The sequence below is a fragment of the Microcebus murinus genome, chromosome 23 (genome assembly GCF_040939455.1).
Source record: "Microcebus murinus isolate Inina chromosome 23, M.murinus_Inina_mat1.0, whole genome shotgun sequence".
NCBI lineage: Eukaryota > Metazoa > Chordata > Mammalia > Primates > Cheirogaleidae > Microcebus > Microcebus murinus.
This window is the reverse complement of record NC_134126.1, coordinates 16,014,961-16,028,781: the sequence shown is the minus strand read 5'-3', so window position 1 is coordinate 16,028,781 and position 13,821 is coordinate 16,014,961. Positions and strand designations below refer to the sequence as shown.

The 13,821-nt window shown below is 34.5% G+C and overlaps 1 protein-coding gene across 1 annotated transcript in view; it reads left to right on the top strand.

Annotated features, from left to right (window-relative positions):
- The window catches only part of XPR1 (xenotropic and polytropic retrovirus receptor 1), a 185,649-nt gene that overhangs the window by 102,749 nt on the left and 69,079 nt on the right, over positions 1-13,821 (top strand). Inside the window, exons 4-7 of the mRNA XM_012735368.2 lie at positions 4,352-4,575; positions 6,850-6,999; positions 7,257-7,340; positions 11,948-12,029. Coding sequence (XP_012590822.1) covers positions 4,352-4,575; positions 6,850-6,999; positions 7,257-7,340; positions 11,948-12,029 — 540 coding nt within the window. The remainder of the gene's footprint in view (positions 1-4,351; positions 4,576-6,849; positions 7,000-7,256; positions 7,341-11,947; positions 12,030-13,821) is intronic.

Below are 13,821 nucleotides of genomic sequence, written 5' to 3'. Positions count from 1 at the left end.
AGAGGAGTAATTTATAGTTAAGCCTTAGGTAAATTCTCACATTCTTTCATTTTATGTATGCATGCATACTATGGGTAATATTTCTTCAAATAGCTACTAAGTGGTTATGACATAAATACTTAGGTTGTTTGAATCTGACCACTTAATAAGCAGAAGCATTAAGTATTTCTTTTGGCCTAGAAGCATCAGGAAAAAATTAACTGAGACACTAATTACACCATGAAGCAAGAAAAAACCGAGAAGTTCTATTGTTTTTGATCCCGGGGCTAATACAACAAACACATTTGCAGTAGAAATGCTTTATTTGTATAAAAAGAACCCTGAGATTGATTGTCCCTTTGACTTCCTTGTAAGATTTAAAAACATGTGAATTGTTTTGTTTCATACAATAGGCGTCCTGACAACCTCTCACTTCAAAACGTTAAAATGCACAGTTATCAAGTAAATAATAAAAATATATGTCTAATGTGATTAAAGACATAAAAGAGAGTGCCAAAATCATAACCGAAGAATAAGAAACCATTAAGACTTTGCATATTTTTAAAAGGGCCAATTAGAACTTTTTAAAGTGATCATATAATCACTAGATTAGGTAGAGCTAAGGGAAAATTCATAAACTAGAAGATAGAGCTGAAGAATTTATGCTGAATGCAACACAAAGAGATAAGGAAAGGAAAATATGAGAGATAAGAAACAATGCAAGAAGGTCAAGAGGTTATAGTTGATATCTATGACTTCCTTTTTCCACTACCCCTTCCATATTTCCTTTGCTCTCAGCAAGAACCCCAACTGGCTAGGGCTTTTTTCTGGGTGGGATGACCCAGAATTTAATTCCTGAAGGGTCTGAATCCTCAATAATTCTTTTTTTGATTGATGTAGTTTTCCATTAACATGTTATTGGTAATGGAAGTAATAGAAGATGTTTCAGAAAGTCTCCTGGGTTCCAGACACAGTCCTCCTTGTTGTGTTTCAGTGACTCACTTTTCCGTTGGCAATCAGGATTAATCACTTTAACTAGTAAAACCCTTCTTTGCCTATCGGTTCAGTGGTATGAGAAACCCAAAATGGCTAGGTGGCTCTCATCTTCCAGTTCAGTGGAACCATTGTTGTATTCCTCTAATGGTTGCATTTCTCTCTTGAGAACTAACCAACAAGCAGAGCTCAAGTTGTAGATTGGGAAGCAAAAATTATGTGAGTAGATTACTAGTATGGTTTTGAGAGGAGCCTCTCCAACTTCTCCTAGATTCCTAGACTGTATTTTGGTTATAGTAGAGACAGCACCATATAATGGTCTCCTTGTGACATCCTGTAAGGCAGAACCCCATCCTTTCAAAGTTTTGTCTCCCAGTTCATCTTTAGTAAGCTTTTTTATTAGGTCATCTATTTCTGGGTATGTGTTAAAAGGCCATTTATTCCTTGGGTATGAGCCCATTGCTTTTCTGCCTTAGCTGTGAAATTTGTTCCTTGCTTGGGAACAAGGCTGTGTGGAATACCATGATAGTGGATAAGGCTTCCTGGAGATGGTGATGCTAGCAGAAGCATTAAGGGCGGAGAAGGCACATACATATCAAGAAGGCATTTGAGCCAGGCTTGGTGCTGCACACCTGTAGTCTCAGCTACCTGGGAAGCTGAGGTAGGAGGATCCCTTGAGCCCAGAAGTTCAAAGCTACAGTGAGCTATGATTGTACTTCAGCCTGGGCAACAGAGTGAGATCCTATCTCTTTAAAAAAAATGCATTCATTTTGGAGAGGACAAATCTCTGCCTACTGCATGGTAGAAGCCAGCCAGTACAGTCAACCTGCTCCTAGCCCTTATGTGGCTGGCCAGTCCCAGTGGGGAATGGTGCCATATCTCAGGCTCAGTGCTGATCTGTGCCTGGTGCCTAGCTGCACTATCACATGTATAACACATCAGGTGCTAGAAGCTGTATTGATTTGCTCTAGTGAAGAAACTATATCCATAATAGGACATATCATCAGAGAGACTACCTTGTTAAGTTTACAATAATCCACATTCTCCAAGATTCATCCAACTACTGCAGAGTAAGCAGACGAATTAAATGAGGATGTGATGGGTATCATCCTATGTCTTTTAAGTCTCTGATTCTAGCACTAACTTCTGTGCCTCTATGTTGATAGGGAGAGGTTCCAGGAAGTTCAACGTAGCCCTTCCTATCATAATGTTGCTTATCTCTGAATCAGAATCAGTGTGGAGATTCCACCAGTGGCCCAGTATGTCTGTGCTAATTATGCATTCTGGAACTGAGAAAGTAATTATAGGGTGAGTCTGTGAACCAAATAGGTCTGCTGTGAATCTAGCTGTGGCTAATATTCCATCTGTCACCGGAACATCATAAATCTACAGTTTGCTGAACCACATTGGTGTTTGGAGTCTTAAGAAATTCGCTATGGTTCTTATCATAATTCTAAGATGGCCTCCAATATCTCTTCCCCTTGGTGTACACATACCTTCTTCCAGTTATTCAGTCAGACACTAACCTAGGTCCTGCTGATGTAATTAGGGTCCCAAATCAGTTGATTAAGAAAGGGAGATTATCCCAGGTGAGCCCAAACTAATCAGGTGAGCCCTTAAAAGGGACTGAGCCAAGTTCATATATCCAGCTATAAAAGGCAAATGTAAGCATGCTTTCTTAAAGATGCATCATAAACTGTTTACTTTTAGTGAATAAATGTTTGTTGGAGAAACACCTTTATAATCTAACTCTGAGAATTATGTTATAACATGTTTCTTTTTGTAAGGACCAGTTCACATATATAGGTATGAAAGACAAAGGTAAGCATGCATTCTCAAAGATGCATCGTAAAATGTTTTTAGTGAAAAATAAATAAATAAATAAAAGGGACTGAGCTACTACTCCTAGGGAAAGGATTCAAAGTATATAAAGGACTTAACACAAACAAGTTTCTCCTTTGAAGATAAAGAGGGATAAGAGTAGTCTCTAGGAGCTAAAAGCATAGCCCAGATGATAGCCAGCTAGGAAATGGAGACCTCAGTCTTAATAACTGTGAACAACTAAATTCTGCCACAACCAAGTGAGTTTGAAAGAGAAACCCAAGCTCCAGATGAGAAAGCAGCCCAGCTGACCCCTTGAGGTTATCTTTTTCAGAACTTGACAGAGAACCTAGCAATGTCATGCTTGGTCTTCTAACCTACAAAACTATGAGCTAAAAAATAGGGTTTTTTTAAGCCACCTTTAAAAAAACTTGACTAAAATCATACATCTAGTTAATGAGGCAAGGATTTGAACCCAAATTTGCCTGGTTCCAATAAACTAAATTGTGACCTTGGAAGAAAAGTTAGAGTGTTATTTTTAAATGTATTACAATATAAATGTCTACACATCCAGATATACCTAATATTTTTAAACAAATAATTTGCCAGTCTTAATCTCTTCTTATATTACTTGTCTTGGAGAAGTAAAGAGGTCTAGTGCTAAATAACAGCATATTAAAATCTAAAGCTCAAATTCTAATCCTATTTCTGAACTAAACTGTGTGACTGGAAAAGTTTCTTAATAGCTTTATTTAATAATTGACATATTCACATACTATAACATTCACCCTTTTAAAGTATGTAATTCAGTGGTTTTTAGTATAGTCACAGGGTTTTACAACCATCACCACTAATTGCAGAACATTTTCATCATTCCAGCAGGATACCCTGTATCCATTAGCTATCACTCCCCATGACTCTTCCCCCAAGCCCATAGCAACCACTAATCTACTTTCTATCTCTGGATTTCCCTATTCTGGATATTTCATATGAATAGGTTCATACAATATGGGGTATTTTGTGTCTGGTTTCTTCCAATTAATGTAGTGTCTTCAAGGTTCATCCAAGTTATACCATGGACATTTGGATTGTTTCTACTTTTTGGCTATGAATACAAGTTTGTATATGTATACAAGTTTTTGTGTGAACATGTGTTTTCAGTTCTCTTAGGTCTATACCTAGGAGAGTGGAATCACCAAATCATATGGTAACTCTGATTAACCTTTTGAGAACTGCTACACTGTTTTCTAAATTCTAAATCATCTGTACCATTTTATATTCTCATTCTTAATATCCCTTTACATATTATTTCTTCATCTGTAAAAATAAAGGGTACATTTGAGGTTTTGCTGGGAGGGAAGTATAGAGTAAAATGAGAGGAGGGTGTTAGACCAAACTATTTTTTCCTATCCAACTGTAAATATTGCATGAAAATTTTTTTCCTAGAAATTCTAGAGAAGCAAATTAGAATAATTATGTAATAGTAAAAATTCAGCAGTGAGAACTTTCACCAACTTTTTATCTTACTGATTTGACAGTTTTGTTTTATTTCTTATAGAGAAGCTCGCAGAGGCTCAGCGCAGGTTTGCTACACTTCAGAATGAGCTTCAGTCATCACTGGATGCACAGAAAGAAAGCACGGGTGTTACTACACTGCGGCAACGCAGAAAGCCGGTCTTCCACTTGTCCCATGAGGAGCGTGTCCAACATAGGAACATTAAAGATCTTAAACTGGCCTTCAGCGAGTTCTACCTCAGTCTTATCCTGCTGCAGAACTATCAGGTACTTAGATTTTTACCCCAGAGAATGGCACCTTTAAGTAAATGAGAAATTCCAATAAATCAAATTACCTTACTGCTAATGGGTCAATCCAAAAAGGAAAATCTTTAGCATGTCATTATTCTTGAGGTTCCTGTTGGGATTTCAGATGTCCTCACTGATAAAAACTTTGTATCAGGGTAAAACAGTGTTAACAAGACTTCTATTTCTGAAGATTAGTTTTAAAAAAATTTTTGTACAATGTTCATGAGTAGCCTCTTGACTCAAGGACTAACAGTTTGCTTCCTTATTTTTAGAGCCATCTCTCATAGGGTGAGTAGAAATAAGAAATAATATTTGTCTATCTAACCATTGTTGGCTATGTAAGTGCTTTTATATTCTTCCTAATCAATAATAAAATTTCCATAAAAGCAATTGGACAGCTAATTTTCCTACATCTAACACTCATAAACAAAAGATCCTGACATTTCAACTTGCCACTAAAAGAATCCTTTCCACAGGTTGCAATAAATCTGTATTTTAAAAAAAGTTCTTGGGAAAGAAAAGAAATTAGGTCACGGCAAATGTGTGTAGAGACTGAAAAATGTAGGCTATTTTGGTGTATCACTCAGTATTTAAAACCCAATCCAAAAAAGTTGTATGCTAAATTATGGAAATACAAAGCATTTATTCATTTGTAATTCTTTGTAAGTTTGTTTATGAAGTTAAATCTATAAAGAATTTAGTTGAAATCTGATTATTTGTAAGATAATAAACATTTAAATAAGCAAAAGCATCTCCCTAATATTTAGAGAGACCTTATACACTATTTTTTCCATTTTATTCTTGTGATTATTACTTATAACAGGTACTTAGGATCATTATAGAATGATATCTCATGTAAAAACTAAAGGTTGCACAACAAAAGTATTACCTGGGGTATTAGAATTTTAAAATAAAAAGTAATTAAAGTCCCGTATCTGCAGTAATCTTAAGTCAATGCATGCGCTTATTTTCATCTTTCCCTTTTATAATTCTCCTCTGTTCTTTGGTCATATCATATAAAGAAGAACCTACTTGGAAAGTAATTTAGTAGAAAAGGAGTTATATAAGATAGATGATAAATTCCTTGGGTTTGAAATTTAGTCATAGCTTTATAATTTAATTTTTAAAAGAAACAAAATGTATTTCCTCTTTTCCTATAATGCTATAAAAACATTCAGATTTCATGGTTCATTAACTATGCCTGAGTGTTACATGGAAATACTCCCGTTAAATTTTATTTTATTAGCTTTTCTAGCAGCTTTTATTTTGAGTCATTATAAAAACCTCCATGGGAAAACAAAAATAATTGTTAATTATAAAAGTTCTGCTTTATATCTTCTTTAGAGTTGTCTATTATGTAAGAATACATTTATTTTGAGAATGAGAGAGAAGGGAAAATTGATTAAAAGCTATCTCCAAGCCATGATACATGCACCCTGAGCAGGGTTTAAGATCATATGTTAAAGAATTAGGGGAAAAATATAAATAAACAAGCAAGCAAACAAAGCCTATGTTGGAATGAGTGCCCAATTTTTTCTTGATGGGAATGTATGATCAGCAAATTTGAGAGGCTTCTGGTTTATAGCTCTAACCTTACAAATGCATAGTTTTCTGCTTTTTGTGCATGTGAGGAAAAGAACAACAGAGTTTGAGAATATTGAAATTCTCAAACTGTATTATAGTATTTTGAAGTATATTGTAGAAATTGAGGAAAAGTGAGGGCTCCTACCCATGATGAATATAAGTATGATCACTTCTTCTTTTCTGCTAACTCTTTTTCACACTCCTATCCCCAAACTGAGGATGAATGGAAGGAAAATAAAAGTTAAGAGAATTAAATGATCTTCCACACAATTATAGCTAACTATATTATAGAAAACAGTTGTACATAGAAAAATGGAAATATCCAGGCATGTGTGATGTCAAAAAAAAAAAAAAATGGAAATAAAAATGTTTTGAGTTTAGGGTTTTCATTAATTTACTTGGAAGAAAAATAATAGGGTTCATAGTTCAGGGTTTCTTTGTGTTACTAATAGCATACTTCCTTAAAGTGAATAAATTAAATAAGAAAAACAAGTCATCTTTTTAGTAGTGAATGCTTTTATGAAAGCACTGCCATTTCCTTGAGTACCCTGAGTACTCAGTTTTTGTCCAGTCAGCTCTGTCTTAGTGTTTAGTGCTTAGTGTTTATTATTTTTCATCTTCTTTGATTGTGGTAGAAATTATAGTTGATTTTTTCATTTCTTTCTGTAGAATCTGAATTTTACAGGGTTTCGAAAAATCCTTAAAAAGCATGACAAGATCCTGGAAACATCTCGTGGAGCAGATTGGCGAGTAGGTCATGTGGAAGTGGCCCCATTTTATACATGCAAGAAAATCAACCAGCTCATCTCTGAAACTGAGGTATAATGACCCCACTTATTTACCGTATATTTTCAATCATATTCATGTTTTATATTTAGGAATATAATTTCTCATTTCTGTTCTCCTTTTGTAAATATTTGCTAGCTTTGATATATGTAGTCTTGTGTTTTTTTTTTCTTTTGCTTTATCAGTGTACATTCACCAAAAAGTTATCAGAATGTAAAATATAGAAATGGTACAGAATTGTTTATGCATCACTCAAGTTTAATATAACCTATATCAAAATTTATTTCTAGGCTGTAGTGACCAATGAACTTGAAGATGGTGACAGACAAAAGGCTATGAAGCGTTTACGTGTCCCTCCTTTGGGAGCCGCTCAGGTTAGTGTTTGCTTCCAGTGGCTGGTTTGGTTTTGCCTATTTAATAATCAACATAGTTTGATAGCTAGTTTCATTACCTTAAAAAAATTTCAGCTAAAGTTTGTAAGAAGTTGCTACTATTGTGATTTTAATTTTTAAAAAATTAGATTCCAGTTTTCACTTTGTAACGAATTGTAATATATTCCTACATTTCTCTTCTCATATTGTACTTCCTCTCTTATTTATTCTTATTGACATGCCAACTTCTTGGTTTCATCAAATGACTAAGATGAGATTTTTTTTGATAGTATGGGGCTTTCATATGTGCTGGGCTAGCTACCACATGGCTTCATCCAAAATGTAGCAGTTACACTGAAATAAAGCATTTATTAAATGATATCTACACAGTAATTATATCACAAAAAGCATTTTAAGTAATATCTTCTGTGTCATTAAACAAGTATCAATGAATTTGGAATGATTTAAATCATACAAAATACATTTTCTGACAGCAAAGGAATTGAAATCAATAACAGAAAGAGTTTCTGCAACTTAGTAAAAGGCATCTATGAAAAACCTACAGTTAATATCATACTTAATGGTGAAACACTGAATACTTTCTCCCTAAGTCTAGGAACAAAAAAGGACATTTACTCTTACCACTTATATTCAACATTGTACTGGAGATTATAGCCAGTGCAGCAAGATAAGAAAAATAAATAAAGGCATTCAGAGTAGAAAGGAAGAAGTAAAACTGATGGGGTTTTTTTTTGCTGGTAACATGATGATCTATGTAGACAATCCAATAAATCTATAGAAGAGCTACAAGAACTAATATGTGAGTTTAGCAAGGTTGCAGAATATAAGACCAATACACAAAAATCAATTATATGCCTATATACCAGCAAGAACAATTGGAAATCAAAAAATTTTAAAACAATGCTGTTTGTAATACCGTGAAAATAAGAAATATTTAGGAATAATTCTGACAAAAGATGTGTAAGAACTTTACATTAAAAACTGTTACATAAAACATTGCTGAAACATTGCTGAAAGAAATTAAAGACTTAAAGACTTAAATGTTTATGGGTATATTGAGTAAGACCAATATTTTTAAGGTGTCATTTCTTCCTAAGTTGATCTATAGTTCTGACGTGCTCCAACTAAAAAATCTCAATGGCTTTTGGTTTTTTTGCTAAAAATTGGTAAACTAATTTTAAAATTTATGTGGAAATGCCAAGGACCTAGAATACCCAAAACAACTTTGGAACAACTAAGTTGAAGGATTGATACTACCTTATGATAAATTATTATTAAAGCTGCAATAATCAAGAGAATGTATTAACGTCAAGGTTGGCAAATAGATCAATGGAACCAGAATAGAGTCCAAAAATAGATTTAACATGTATGTGTGGAAGACACATTTTTGATACATATACAAAGCATGTCAGTGGAAAAAGGATAGTGTTTTCAGCAAATGGTGCTGGAACAATTGGATTCCATATGTCTAAAAACCCTATGTCTAAAATCCACACTTTATACCATATAATTCTAAATGTACCATAGACCTAAAAGAAAACGTAAAACTGTGAATTTCTAGAAAATATAGAAGGAAATCCTAATGACTTTGGGTTATGCAAAAATTTCTGAGAAATGACACCAGAAGCACTTCATCAAAGTTGAAAACTTCTGCTCCGAAGAAGACTAGTGTAAAAAGACTATAATAAAAAGAAAAGCAATAGAGTAGAAGAAAATATTTTCAAAACATATCTGATAAAGCATTTGTATTCTGAATATATGAAGAAATTTAATAGCCAATAAAAAGAAACAACCTAATTTAAAAATGGGCAAAATAACTGAACAATTCATCAAAGATGTACAGGTGGCAAATAAACACATGATAAGATGCTTGGTATCATTAGGTAATAGAGAAATGCAAGTTAAAACCACAATGAGATAATACACACCTGTTAGAATGACTAAAATTTTAAAAAGATTGATCATACTAAATGTTAGAAGAACAGGAACTCTTATCTCATATGCTGGTGGAATGTAAAACGTATAAATGTAAAATGTGTAATGTATAACCACATTGGAAAACAGTTCAGCAGTTTCTGAAAGAGTTAAACGTATACCACTCCAAGGTATTTACCCAAGACAAATGCAAACATATGTCTGTATAATGACTTGTGCACAAATGTTCATAGCAGCTTTATTCATAATAGCCTAAAACTAGGAACAACCTAGATGTCCATCAGTAGGTGAATGGATAAGTGATTCGTGGTATACCTATACAATGAAATACTATTCAACAATAAGAACAAATAACCTATTGATCTATACAACAACATGCATGAATCTCAAAATAATTATGCTGAGATAAAGAAAGCAGACCAAAATAAGAGCACATACTGTTTGAGTCCATTTACTCAGGACTCTGGAAAATGCGAATTAATATTAATAAATAGTGTCAGAAAGCTGATCAGTGGTTGCTTGCAAATGGGGTGGGTGGGGTGGGTGGGGTGGGATGGGCTAAGAGGAAAGGATTACAAAGGGGCATGGGAAACTCTTGACAGGCATGGCTATGTTCATTGTCTTGATTATGGTAATGGTTTCATAGGTGTTTATATGTCGTACCAAAACTTATTAAGTTGTCAACTTAAATATGTACAGTTTATTATATATCAATTTAGTCAATAAAGCAGTTTTTAAAAAGCAGGCATATAATAGTCAAACTGTTTGAAAATAAAGATAAGAGGAAAAATCTTACAAGCATCAAGAAAGAAATGATACATGTCAGTTATATTTGAATAAGTCTGTTAAAATTAATTTTAAAATATTAAGATGCTTAAGAATGTGTGTAGAGGTGGTAAAGCTAAAGCAAACATGAAAATGGTTATCTCTGATGAGGAGGGATGATTTTTGGATTGGGGAGAAGTAGGGACTTCAAAGTTGATGGAAATGTCCAGCTTCTAAATATGGGTGAAAGTTACAGGTTCACTTTATAATTCATTTCTAACAGTTCAAATACACTATAACATTCTTTTGTGTATATGATAAACTATACAATTTTTGAAACTAAAGATAACTTTTTTTTAAAAAAGATGAATGACCGTCTTTTGGATGCAGCCAGTCTAAAACTGCAGGTCTCTGTTACTGATAAATAAAGTCTGAGAGTGTTTCAGTGCTTTGTTTTAAAAGATTTGAAAGTCTTTAGAAAACATTTAAAATATATAAATACATAAAGAAACATTTAAAATATATAAATAAAACATTTAAAATATATAAGTAAACATTTAAAATATATAAACATTTAAAATATGTAAAATATAAAATGTTAAAAAACATTTAAAATATGTAATATCACTAACAACAATAAAAATTTTTTTATAACATTCATAGAAAATATTTAAATCTATGAGATTCTCTCTTCTCCATGGGTCTCCTTCCTTTACATTTAAAATATCAGGTACTTTCTATTACATATTTATTTTAGAAAACAGTTTTTTAAAATCATTTTTAAATGTAAAATTATAATAGAGAAAAATATTTTTTGAACGTACACACTCTGGAGATTGTGATACACCAGTCTCTTTAGAATCTCTAGTGTATCTTGAAAAATTCACTTTAACTTGCCCCACTAGAATAGTGTAAGTACTTCAGAAAATGCGTTCTTATGTACACCATTGTCTCTATTACTTGTTGTACCAAATATGTAAACTCTAATACTGATTTTCAAAATTTGAAAAATAAAATTGCATTTTAACTGTCTCGTATTAAAAAAAAAACCCTTAGTGTGTGTGTGTGTATATGTAGTCATCCCTTGGTATCTGTAGGGGATTGGTTCCAGGACTCCCACAGAAACCAAAAGCCATGGATGTTCAAATTCCTTATATAAAATGGCATAGTGGTTGGATATAACATTTGCACATCCTCCCATAGACTTTAGTTAGTTAGTTAGTTAGTTAGTTAGTTAGTTAGTTAGTTAGTTAGTTAGTTAGTTAGTAGAGGCAGGGTCTTGCTCTGTTACCCAGGGTGGAGTGTAGTGGCATGATAATAGCTTTTTTAATGTTTTTAGAGACAAGATCTTCTGGTCTTAAGGAATCCTCCCACTTCAGCCTCCCAAGTTGCTGGGATTATAGGCATGAACCCTTGTGCCCAGCTCTACCCATACATTTTAAATCATCCCTAGATTACTAAAAACACCTATACAATGTAAATGCTATGTTATACTGTATTTTTTATTTGTATTATTTTTATTGTTGTATTGTTATTTTTTATTGGTTGTTTCCCCCTGTATAAATAATTTCAGTCCATCATTGATTGAATGCACAGATCTGGAACCTGTGCACATGGAGAGCCAACTGGAATTTGATGTCTAACATGATAATCTTGTTTCTTTCGTGACTCAGATTTCTATAAAAGAATTCTATCAACTGGCAACTGTATTCTAGTGTTTATAGGATGATGAAGGATGATTTTCTGTTTCAGATTTGTAAAAATTCAGATCATAAAATATTATTTTCATGGTAGAAACTTTGAGGCTTACACTACTAATTTATTATAGCATATGTTAAATGCATTTGATATTTTGCCCTATACCTAAAATGCTGTTTTTCTGTCCATAGCCTGCGCCAGCATGGACTACTTTTAGAGTTGGCCTATTTTGTGGAATATTCATTGTATTGAATATTACCCTCGTGTTTGCCGGTAAGTAGTTTAAATTTTGAATTAATTCTCATTAATATTCCTATGTCATATTCTGTCCCTTTGTAAGGGATCATGTATGCACCTACCAAAGCTTACTGAAAGAGAAATCTGTCAGGGCTAAGTTTTTTGTTCTTAAAAATGATGTAGGTCTTCTTGGGTGGTTGTTTTGCCCGTTATATGTAGTTGGCCTTTAAAACATTGCTAGTATATGACCTCTTATTCTTCATAATTTTCTAGTTTTTATGTATAACTTGTGTAGACTTTTTTAGAGTTCAGTTATCAAGAACTTCAGCTCCCTTGATCATAGATGAAGATAAGTAATATGTTACAAAATTCATTCACTAAAGCTCGTTTACTTTGCTTATTGGAGACTGTTTCACATCATTTCCAGACCTTTCTTCTTCTTCTTTTTTTTTTTTTTTTTTTTTTTTTTTTTTTGAGACAGGGTCTTACGCTGTTGCCCAGGCTAGAGTGCAGTGGCATCATCATAGCTCACTGCAACTTCAAACTCCTAGGCTCAAGCAGTCCTCCATCCTCAACCTCCCAATACCTGGATAACAGGTGTGCACCACTACACCTGGCTACTTTCTAAATTTTTTGTAGCAATGGTGTCTTGCTATGTTGTCTAGGCTGGTCTCAAGTTCTTGGCCTCAAGCAATCCTCCCACCTTGGACTCCAAAAGTGCTGGGATTACAGGTGTGAGCTACTGTGCCTGGCTCAAAACCTATTTACAATTATTTTACATATAGTTTTAAGAAGCTTGATAATGTAATTTTCTTTTTTTTTTAGACAGAGTCTTATTCTTTTGCCCCCCGGTAGAGTGCCATGGCATCAGCCTAGCTCACAGCAACCTCAAACTCCTGGGTTCAAGCAATCCTTCTGCCTCAGCCTCCCGAGTAGCTGGGACTACAGGCATGCGCCACCAGGCCTGGCTAATTTTTTCTATTTTTTTTTTTTTTTTAATTTTTTTTTTTTTTTGAGACAGAGTCTCGCTTTCTTGCCTAGGCTAGAGTGAGTGCTCAAGCGATCCTCCTGCCTCAGCCTCCCGAGTAGCTGGGACTACAGGCACAAGCCACCATGCCCGGCTGATTTTTATATATATATATATATTAGTTGGCCAATTAATTTCTTTCTATTTTTATGGTAGAGACGGGGTCTCGCTCAGGCTGGTTTTGAACTCCTGACCTTGAGCAATCCGCCCGCCTCGGCCTCCCAGAGTGCTAGGATTACAGGCGTGAGCCACCGTGCCCGGCTTTTTTTTTTTTTTTTTTTTTTTTTTTTTTTTTTTGAGACAGAGTCTCGCTTTCTTGCCTAGGCTAGAGTGAGTGCCATGGCGTCAGCCTAGCTCACAGCAACCTCAAACTCCTGGGCTCAAGCAATCCTCCTGCCTCAGCCTCCCGAGTAGCTGGGACTACAGGCACGAGCCACCATGCCCGGCTGATTTTTATATTATATATATTAGTTGGCCAATTAGTTTCTTTCTATTTTTATGGTAGAGACGGGGTCTCGCTCAGGCTGGTTTTGAACTCCTGACCTTGAGCAATCCGCCCGCCTCGGCCTCCCAGAGTGCTAGGATTACAGGCGTGAGCCACCGCGCCCGGCCTATTTTTTCTATTTTTGATAGAGACAGGGTCTCACTCTTGCTCAGGCTGGTCTCGAGCTCCTGAGCTCAAACGATCCACTCGCTTTGGCCTCTCAGAGTGCTAGGATTACAGGCATGAGCTGCTGTGCCCGGCCTAATTTTCTGTTCTATAGAAGTAAGAAATTAGAGGTAGGAAAGAATTGCTAGAAA